Source organism: Helicoverpa zea, chromosome 17, assembly GCF_022581195.2.
Source record: "Helicoverpa zea isolate HzStark_Cry1AcR chromosome 17, ilHelZeax1.1, whole genome shotgun sequence".
Classification (NCBI taxonomy): Eukaryota; Metazoa; Arthropoda; class Insecta; order Lepidoptera; family Noctuidae; genus Helicoverpa; species Helicoverpa zea.
This window is the reverse complement of record NC_061468.1, coordinates 8,466,935-8,477,335: the sequence shown is the minus strand read 5'-3', so window position 1 is coordinate 8,477,335 and position 10,401 is coordinate 8,466,935. Positions and strand designations below refer to the sequence as shown.

At 37.5% G+C, this 10,401-nt stretch overlaps 1 protein-coding gene across 1 annotated transcript; it reads right to left on the bottom strand.

Moving 5' to 3' along the window:
• Positions 1-5,503: 5,503 nt before the first annotated feature.
• Positions 5,504-9,537, bottom strand: LOC124638441 (calphotin-like). Its single transcript, XM_047175405.1, has 7 exons — positions 9,480-9,537; positions 8,912-9,107; positions 7,820-7,984; positions 7,318-7,479; positions 6,869-7,051; positions 5,945-6,142; positions 5,504-5,685 (listed from the first exon to the last, which is right to left on the bottom strand). Exons 2-7 carry the CDS (start codon positions 9,089-9,091, stop codon positions 5,626-5,628), a joined length of 948 nt encoding a protein of 315 aa, XP_047031361.1. The 5' UTR covers positions 9,092-9,107; positions 9,480-9,537; the 3' UTR covers positions 5,504-5,625.
• Positions 9,538-10,401: the final 864 nt, after the last annotated feature.

Below are 10,401 nucleotides of genomic sequence, written 5' to 3'. Positions count from 1 at the left end.
TCATTATGTAATTACAATAATATAACAGCAATAATATGATAGCGTCTAAAGTGCAATCATGAATTTTCATTCATAATAATATTCTAGCTTTCCCGGTGGTTCCGCTTACTACTTTCCGCACCCGGATAAAAAGCCTATCCATGTCCTTCTTTGACACTAGAATATACGTGTACGAAACTTCATTGAAATCGGGTCAGCAGCTTTTCAGACCTGATTCAAATGACGAAATCCTGTACCAAATTCTACTCTAGTATGTTTTTATGTTTTAAATTAAGTTGCAAATGTGGCAAAATCACTTTCAAAAGCTAATAAATAGTCGTTATTATAACAAAATCTACCAAGAAACCTAAGTATATGCAACTCAATCACAGGGAAGACGGACAAAGTTTAAACGAGTAAAGTTGCATCATAAAATACATCGATATTTAGGATATTCACGATACCGGTATAAAGCAGTAGTATCCAATAAATGTGACTTGTATTGACATCGTTTTAACTTGTGTTTAATGAGTTCAGCCTGCTTTCGTCCTAAAGGGCCGATTTTGGATATAGGAGCTCCAAAGGACATCCAAAATCGGCCTTGGCACGGGCCTCCATGAAATTGAGTACACCAAAAAATATTTTACGATGTCAAAATGTACCAAATTGATGACTTAAAACATTTTAGTTTTTATTGCCGACCCCACAAATGAGCCCACTTTTCTGATATGATCTTCCTTATTTATTCCTTATTTCACTTCCTGCCAAGTTATACTATAAACCTTAAGTAATGGTGAGTTGATGTTTCATTAAGTTAAATCGCGTCTGTGAGTGCGGTTGTAAAGATTTAATACGGAGAATAAAAGGACACCAAAAGTGACTAATAAGTATCTACTATAAATAGTTAGGTTTAATTGTGTCAAGAAAATTGGAGATTGTTACATTGTGCAAAGATGAAATTGTCCTATCTAAAGTTTCAGAAAATTGGTGAAAAACAATACTTGAAATTGTGAATAATAACTTTCTAAGCTGTGGACACTTGCTGCAAGCTTTAGAGAGTCGTATTGAAAGGTACCAATATAATATGTGGTATTGTCTTCAAGATTCAGGACTCCTAAGACATAATAACAAAAAAACCCACTCGAACATCTGCAGGATTCCTTTTACTGAAAGGCTTCATTCATTTTAACATCGTTTTGGGCATTATAAAATAAAGAAAGCCTAGTTAAGTACCTAGGTTGACATTACACCTATTCACCTATGGCAGAAACAAACACATTAGAAAATGGACTTAGAACTTCACCTGGATTAAGATTTATCAATCCATGCTTATCGAAGGACGCTGCGGTCACAAGATTCCAAGATACGCCTCTCAGGACCGTATGACAGATCATTCAGCTATGCGATGCAGGTGCATGATGTGAATACCAGAGATAAGATGATCTGAGAAAAGATCGATCTGTCAGCCTTATCTCATGTAATCGGCTTCGTCATGATGAATCTAAATGTGACTTATTGTTGTTTGTTTGTGTTCAAAGATAAGGGGAGATATGTATTTTTGGTGTAGAGGTGTATTCACACTGAAGGTTTTCTAAACGCGATTGCAAGAGCACTGACTCTGATCTTGTAGGTACGAGAAATACATAGCTACTATTAGAATTTTGCGACTATCCAGGAACAAAAAAAAGCAATATTAGACTCTAGAAAATAAAATAGCTATTTTCGCTTTCGCTAGATAAAACATCTGATTTAATCGCAGTGATATACTTAGGGCCTCTTTCACCACCCTCGAGTAAAGTATTGAGTAGACTAATCGCCAGTTAAAGTAACCCGTAACTGCACGTGTCAATTTCACGATGTTCGAGTAGCACTAATCATATGATTAAACTGACTCGTAACTTACTTGCCGCGTCCTCTACTGATTAGCGTGTTTACTTGACAGTTAAATATCGCAGCGTTTAGATTATTGAAAAGGACATTGTTCAATTTTGGCCTAAGAACCGATGTGAATATAAATTATACTATAATTTTTATTTATTTTTATATTGTTTGAAACATATTTTAGTATTCCACGGACACTTCAAATAAATAAATTCCAAATAAAAAGTAGGGTCACAATTATTGATGCCTTATAAAATGTTTCCGTCAGCCAGTGCTGCCAGTTTCGGAAGTTTTCGGGATTTCGGTAAATACGGATCGAATTGAGAACCTACTTTCCGAAGTCGGTTATTAAAATTAGTTGGTAACACTTTATTCATTTAAATACCTAAACTGACTAGCTAGAAAAAAGCTAGTATTCTGTATAATGTTTTAAGATGGTTTTGAGCGAATCGCGAATTTCTAGCTTGGCATTCGAGTAGGATTATAGTTTTCGTAATTGGCAACACTGGTGTACTTCAGTCAGTTTGCTAGAAGTCAGTTTGATTGGTTTGATTGCTTTGCGACTATCGTTTCTTTTGTGATTTTCTATGCGTTTCATGGTTTTATTCTAACAACTTTGGCTTGATTACGGACTCCGATTAGATTGCGTACTTGGTAGACTCGGCTTTGTGTAAAGAACTGGATTTTACTAGCATTTTCGGATATTGCTCTGTCTGTGATCGAATTTAGTTATATTATAATTACAACAATGGATGCAGAATATAGTATATTGTATAAATTGTGGATCTGCTGGAGGTTCTTTGGTATTAGAAAACGAAGATATACTTCGTTGCATACAACAATGGACTGTTCCCCGTATGGTAAGTGGTCTACGAAAGTGTTTTTCTAATTTTGATAAGAATGTTACTACCTACTTATGTTTTCATAAGCACACAATTTCTCGGTTTTCAAATCAATTGCCACAATTGCAAGTTACTTGATATTTACTAATGATTTTTTGTATTTATTATTACAGGTTGAAGCTCATGACCTTATATGTACGACGTGTTGGTCTGAAGCAGTCGAGCATAATAAGATGCAATGCACTGTTGGACGCAATTGTGTACTTTGTAAGAAGCTCCTACCATCAGGCATACTGTTGCAATTGTATCGTTGGGCGTAGAACAGTGGGCTGTTGTGCCCACATAATGACTATTATCTGGTATTTAAGCTGGGCGAGATACCAAAGCTCAGTTCTTAGATATATTATTGAGAAATATTGATGATTAAAAACCTTTAATTGAATATAAATATTGTTTTTATTGCACATCCTCGAAAACCTCTTTCATTGTTATTGGTAAACCTTACTTTAACTGTTAAATTATTTTGTGTGGTAATGACATTTTTAGTATGGTCTGTGCCTTCTTGGTAATAGACCGCGGGTTCGATTCCCGCCTTATGGCATGTAGATAGCTAGGTAACTGTCTAATATAAAAGTAGTAACAATCATTTAAATAAATAATTCTCCATCGTAATAATATCGATATTTTATGAATTGTGGTGAATGGAACTCTTCCATTTTGGAAACTTATGCGTTTTATCACAAATCCAAAGTGGATTCACTATATATTAAGAAACGTAACGTTGAAAGCAAAAGCGTTTAGGTAGTTGTTTTTCATAAAAATTCTAAGCATTTATGAAAACTAGTCACACGCCCCGTCTTCGCACGGTGGCAATGTAAAACCTTGGTGTAAACCTTCCTCTTGACCTACTCTATCTATTAAAAAAAATCGCACCCAAATCCATTGCGTAGTTTTAAAGATCTAAAGCATTCAAAGGGACAGACAGAAAATGCAACTTTATAAAATGATCATTGTCAAAGAATTATCTTAAACTTGACTATTTACTATCTCTTTTCCTAGTATCTAGTAGAGTAGTCTTTTCCTAGATCTAGAAGAGAACATATAGAGCTGTACATAGTATTGTTGATTTTTTGTATAGTGTAGTTTGATAATACTACTCTGATATTTCACGCAAGCTTGGTTATTTTTTATTTATAACCTCAAAATATTAACTTTTTTCGTAATTATTTTAGTTTCCTGAAGTGTCCGTTCGTGAAAACTTATTTCATAGGATTCCATATAATTTTAAGAGTTTATAGAAGTCACTTTCCATTCGAACGGTTCTTAGGCAGAACATGTATGGAGCCGGAACAATGTCCTTTGTATAACTGTTGTTTGAACATGGATTTATTTGATTTAATTGATCATCAATCGGATGAATTTGATTATTTAACCTTGCAACGGATACCGAGGATTCTTGTATTTAAAATCCGTGTTGATTATTTTAAGGACTTAGATGTAACAGATTTTTTGGCTAGATTTCGTTTATCGAAGCTTGCAGTGAACCAAGTGCATAATTTAATAAAACATAAAATAGTTTCTAAAACGCAAAGGTGAGTATCATTTTTTTTCATAAAAATAAAATAAGTTTAATGATTTTACTAACAGATAACCTATCAAATCATGTTTATTAATTCTACACCTTACATATAAAAATTTAATACGATGTTCTCTCAATAACCATTCGTATCCGTTCGTCCAAAACATTAGTAGGTACCTAAGTACTTATCTAACAAACAAGTCTTGTTCTCAAGAATCAAGCAGTATCAACAAAAACAAGCATACTGTTAACATTGAGGTATCTCGCAACTGGACCCTACTTAAGAAGTGACAAACGAAAAAAACACAACAAAAACACCACGCGAAATGAAATGACCAATAACAGCTAACCTGTCAATGACGTTTGACGAGTAACGTTGACGTAATTTTGAACGAATGTAACGTATGATTTGTTACGTCATTCACTTAACCGGCAAGTAGTTACTCGAAGCTTTATTTTCGCTTGTGAAATTGATAGAAGATACTCGTAAGTTTTACTTGCCAGTTAACGTTAATTGGCAAGTAACTAATCAACGCTTTACTTTGAGATGGTGAAAGAGGCCCTTAGGCCTGTATTCGACGTTTTAAAAATGGTCCATGTGACCATAGGCTTAAAATAAATTGCTGACGTTCTTCCCGACCTCTTCATTTCCGTGATCAAACAATAGATGTACCTACGTTATATTGAATAGTTTGGTGTTCATGTTATCTACTGACCACACTGACGTAGTGTATCTACCACAAGTGACGTAAGTGTATCTACCACAGCCATCAACGGCAGCCCGTTTTGATGACTATAAACAATGATGGACTTAAAAATATAGATCGGGACTTGTTCGCGGCTTGGCTGGGCACTGATGTGGCTCTAGAAAGATGCCTTACTAAACTTAGAAGCTAACAAAACTTCAACCAACAAGTCCTCCAAATCTGGCAATCATTATTTTTACATACAAGCTGTTGCTCGCGAATTTCAGCTTCGTGAGTGATATAGAATTAAGAAAATGTACAATATTATTTACTTGCATTATCGTTTCCGTACCTGACAAGTATTTAAACACAATAGACAGTGGAAATACCATCGTCCAGTAAAATTCCATTGAACATTGTTCTTATTGCGCTACCGATGTCATATGATAATGTCTGATCATTTATCGCATGATATAATATTACGAAGCTCAAACCGATAAACCCATAATAAACAGAGGAAGATTAAAATAATCCAGTTTAAAGTATAAAGTCATTTATTGGTGTAAACAGCCAGAAAATGATCTAACAAGTTTCAGATGTTAACAATGGTTTGGAGTCGGCAGTGGCAAATTCCACATAGGTCTTCAAGAGAGGATGTTTAAGATCTGGGCTCAATAGCGTTGACCAGGACAGCGGGGACAACCACGGTGATGGACTCCTGTAGAATAAGAAAATAACAATTATGAGTTACGAGCAGAAACATATATTCGAGGATTATTAGATAAAGAGAGCATTCAAGAAAAACACTTCATTTTTTTTTTAATATTTAAAATCTGATTCAAAAGACTCATTTCGAGAACTTTATTTGGGTCGGTGGATCGTTTTCTATACTTTGAAAAGGTATATTTATTAATCGCATAAAAATGAAACCACCCCAAAAAATATGATTCATCAAAGTAATGAGTTCAGTTACTAACCATGTGCTGGCCGTTGAAAAGGTCCCACATCATCTCGTTGAGGGCGTTCTCGAGGTAAGGGATCATAGCGGGGTGAGTGCTGGGGTCGCTAAGAGCGGCGTCGAGCTGGTTCAGGGTCCATTCGGTGGAAACCATGGCGGGTGCGGGGAGACCCACAGGGGTGGGGCCAACAACGGGAGCGGGAGAAACAACAGGGGCCTGAGAACGAAAAGAATATGAAAGATATTTCGAAGAAAATTGTTAATTGCATTTTGATAGAATTTCCTGAGTTTTGTGTAAGGGTGCGTCCACATCTGGCGAATGCGCCGCGAATGCGCAGCACGCGAGCCGATCGCGAGCTGTCCGCGAGCTGCGCGCGTGCAGTCACTGCAATAGTTCGGTGCGCCTCTTTAGCGCAACTCACGCAAGGCTCGTATAGAGCGCGCGAGCGGCGCGCGAGCGGCGCGCGATCTGCGCGCAATCAGTTCTCGCCCTTACAGTTCCGTATATTGGCTCAGTACTATCGAAGATGGCAGACGTCGCGCGCCGCCTGCGCGCCGCTCGCGTGCGGCGCTTAGGTCGCGCGCGAGCTGCGCGCGGGCCAAGCAGAAGCGGCGCACGAACAAAAATGCACGCGCGCAGCTCGCGAACAGCTCGCGATCGGCTCGCGTGCTGCGCATTCGCGGCGCATTCGCCAGATGTCGACGCACCCTTACATTACATCAATGTCATATTCGTATGGTATTCGGAGATAAATGGAGTGATGAAGTCAAAAATCCAATTATGTTACAAAAAACAAGACAATGATTACTTCAATAGATTTTGAGTAAGAAAGTATATCTAGTACAATTGTGAAGGCATTTGAATATTTGATTCCAAAAACAATCCACATATTCAACGAACATAGAGTCCTATCGATATTTCTCAAATGGCATCGAATCTTACCTCCTGCTGCTTGATGTTCACGATGATCTGGACGAGGGGGCTAGCGGGGGTTTGCACTGGGGTCGTCACAGGGGTCTCTACAGGGGTAGGGGGAGGGGCGACGATCACGGGAGTGGGGATCACGGGGGTCTCTAGGGCTGGAGCAGGAGCCAGACCGACGGGGGCGACGACGCTTATCACTTCCTGGGAAATTACAACAGAAAGGTATGAAAATTTCGAAATTGTTTTATTATGATTGTTTTGTATAAAACAAACTGAAGCCAATTCAGTTTATTCAGCCTATTCAAATTACTGATGATCTTAAAGTTACTGTGTTAGTAATTAAAATCGATAGAATCATAAGTTAAGATTACTTACGGTAACTGTTATTAAAAATGAGAATTTATATCTGTTATTTTTACGCTTTTATGGTAAATATATGGAAATATATTTTTAAAGTCCATACTAACCATTTGCTGGCCAGAGAAAAGAGCGTCCATCATTTGGTTAAGAGCGTGTTCCAGGTAGGGGATGAGAGCAGGGTCGGTGGCGGGGTCGCTGAGAGCAGAGTCGAGCTGCTGCAGGGTCCAGTGGGAGATCTCCATGGCAGGGGCGGGGACACCGACGGCTTCCTGGAAACAAAAGACGATATATAAGGTATTCTGTAGAACATTATTCAAATTCAACTGTTTATGTTCTAAAAATACTCAGTTTTTTTAAAGAGGTAAAATGCTATGTATTCTGCCTACAATTAGAAGCAGATCGTCCTTTTATTTTTTTGAAGATATGAAGTGACAAAAAGAAAAGGCTGTGACTCCGAAATACTAGCAGATACAGAAAGACTGGTATTTTTTTACACTTGCAGTCAATATTAAATGTGAAAAAATTGCAACCGTTAGTCCCACGCCTAAAAGCCATCGACCTCCCTAACAAACATTTCTCATCACTTCTTATCTTGGGCTTGCTACTCACCATATCAACACCACCGAAGATGGCGTCCATCATTTGGTTCAGGGCGTGTTCCAAGTGAGGGATCAGGGCGGGGTCCGTGTTAGGGTTCTGAAGAGCCTCCGAGAGGTCGTTCAGGGTCCAGCCAGTGAGGTCCACGACGGTAGGGGTCTCTACGACCACGGGGGCCTGGAGAGCATAAAATTCTTGATAATAAATTATGAAGCTGAGGATGTCCGTGATAAAGGTTCACGTTAAGATCTTACAATCACTCTTGTTTTCTTAAGTGTACATACAAGTATCTTTGTTAATGTCATCTCTTCGGTCGAGATGATGATGAAGATGGTTTATCTATTCTATTCTATTCTATTCTATTCTTGGTTAATGGCAAGTGATTCGTCGATGTCAATGAAGATCGTTTATCATTTGGAACCTAAGGGAGGAATCATTGATCCCTCGATTATGACATCGACTACATAGGATGAATATTTCGATTTCTTTAATATAAACAAAAGACTAGATAAAAAGCAAAGTGCATAGGATTCAGCCGTGTCAGTTAGGTATGTGCATTAACATCATTTAGGTATTTATGAATTATCTTATCAATATCTTCTTGTCATGGCTTATAAAATAGGTAGGACTTAATATAAATTTTATACCAGCTGTATAACTAATCGTAAACGTCATAGCTCTGTCATTCAACAGTAAAAATATTAAATTATCTTTGATAACAGTTATTTTTTATTTTTACCCCTGTTCTTTCCCCTCAGAATAAAATGTCACGATTCTCTCCTATGTACTCTTTCCACCCAACTGACATCAGACTTACTAGTCATTGGTATATCTTACGGAGAAAAAAATGACTAGCGGAGATGTCATGACAATAATCTCCTTAAAAAGTAGCGCGCCCATTAGCGCGCCAAAATGGGACGTTCGGGGGAATTCTACTCTCATGGATTTAAAAAATTTTTTCACTGATAGATAGCTACAATGTTCCTGATTGCCATAGGCTATATTTTAACCCGGTACGGGCAGTAGTTCCTACGGGAGGCGGGTGAAACCGCGAGAAAACGGCTAGTCTTTCATAAAGATATTTAAGGAACTGCGAAAACTCACCACGGGTTTCTCAGCAACGATAGCATCCATCAGGTCATTCAGAGCCTGTGTCAGAGCGGGCAGGATGGCAGGGTCGGTGTTAGGGTTCTGGATAGCCTCCGAGAGCTCGTGCAGACTCCATGAGCTGAAGTCCGCAGACACGGCCGCCACCAGGGCAACGAATATAGCGAAGAATTTCATCCTTGTAACTTTGGTCCTGGAAGATACAATGTGCTGTTAAACAAAACAAATTCTTTGAATAAATGGCTAGCAAGGACTATAATAGGAATATTACGTGAAGCGATTTTTCATACATCATAAGAATCATGCAAGTGTCATGGACATGAACAATAGTTATCTATGTAGATATGAATGGTATTGATGATATGAAACGTCTCAGTACATGAAGAATCTCCTCTGTAATGGACAGTTCTTAGATTGAACCATGGTGGTTGGTGAGAAAAAAAAGAGACTCTATTTTACAAGGGGCTAGATTGCTACAGTAACTTTTAATAGTTTTTTTTCACTTTTAATTAAAAAGTTCATAATTTAAATTTTAAGAAATTTAATTTGATGGACATTAACTTACCTACCGTCGGTTAATTTGATAAAAAAATGCAAAACTTCTATATTTATACAACTTTGTAATCAATAGTACAATAAACTGTATCACAAGGTGTTTATTGCATTTATCAACTATATCTGAATATCTATATATCATATTATGATATAAGAATCTCTTGCAATAAATTATAGGTATAATAAACGTAAAGAAGATTTGCATTTACCTACTGGTGGTCGGTTTTTGACAATTCATCAAGTTTAGTAATCCCATGTTAATTTATGTACCTAGCTGCATCATGGACAGACTTAGATATGATGATTTACGGCCGTTCCCAATTTCCTATCTATCTTTTGTTTTACTGACTAGAGATAGGAATTTGACTTTAATTGTTTTTTAATCATAAGCAGGTGCAACTTATGTATATTATATTTGACCATTATACAAAGTAGGCGATTAACATACGAGAATACATACATTATAAAAAAATAACTAGCTTCCGCCCGCGGATTCAGCCGCGTCCCGAGATAACTGCTACCAGTAGGTAGCCGAATGGTGATAAAAACGAATCTATGTTCTTCTCCTGGGTATAAGCTACCTCCCCCCTGATTTACATCTTAAATGCTTCAGCCATTCTTGAGTTATATGTAAATGGCGTAACTAATATAACTTTCTTTTAAATATCTATACTTACAGAAATAGTAGGTATTCAAGTGAGACCTGGCCTAAAGACCTAAATGGAGTTTCTTGCCGGCTCTTCTCCATGAGACCAACTTTTTGGACCCGTGCAACTAATGTGACGTTTCATAGGTGCCTGCAAAGGCCTATGTGAAATAAAAATATTTTGATTTTGATTTTAAAGCGTAATTTCCATTCAAAACATCGTATTTTTACGAATATACTTACGACATCACCGTGTTTGGCTTACAGAACTTACATTTTATTTACA

Excerpts from the sequence above, each read along its gene's own strand:
- LOC124638441 (XM_047175405.1), bottom strand. The coding sequence starts at position 9,091 with ATGAAATTCTTCGCTATATTCGTTGCCCTGGTGGCGGCCGTGTCTGCG. Across the intron at positions 7,052-7,317 it reads TTTTCTCTGGCCAGCAAATG|GAAGTGATAAGCGTCGTCGC; the intron begins GTTAGTATGGAC and ends GTAATTTCCCAG. Across the intron at positions 5,686-5,944 it reads TTTTCAACGGCCAGCACATG|GAGTCCATCACCGTGGTTGT; the intron begins GTTAGTAACTGA and ends CTTATTCTACAG.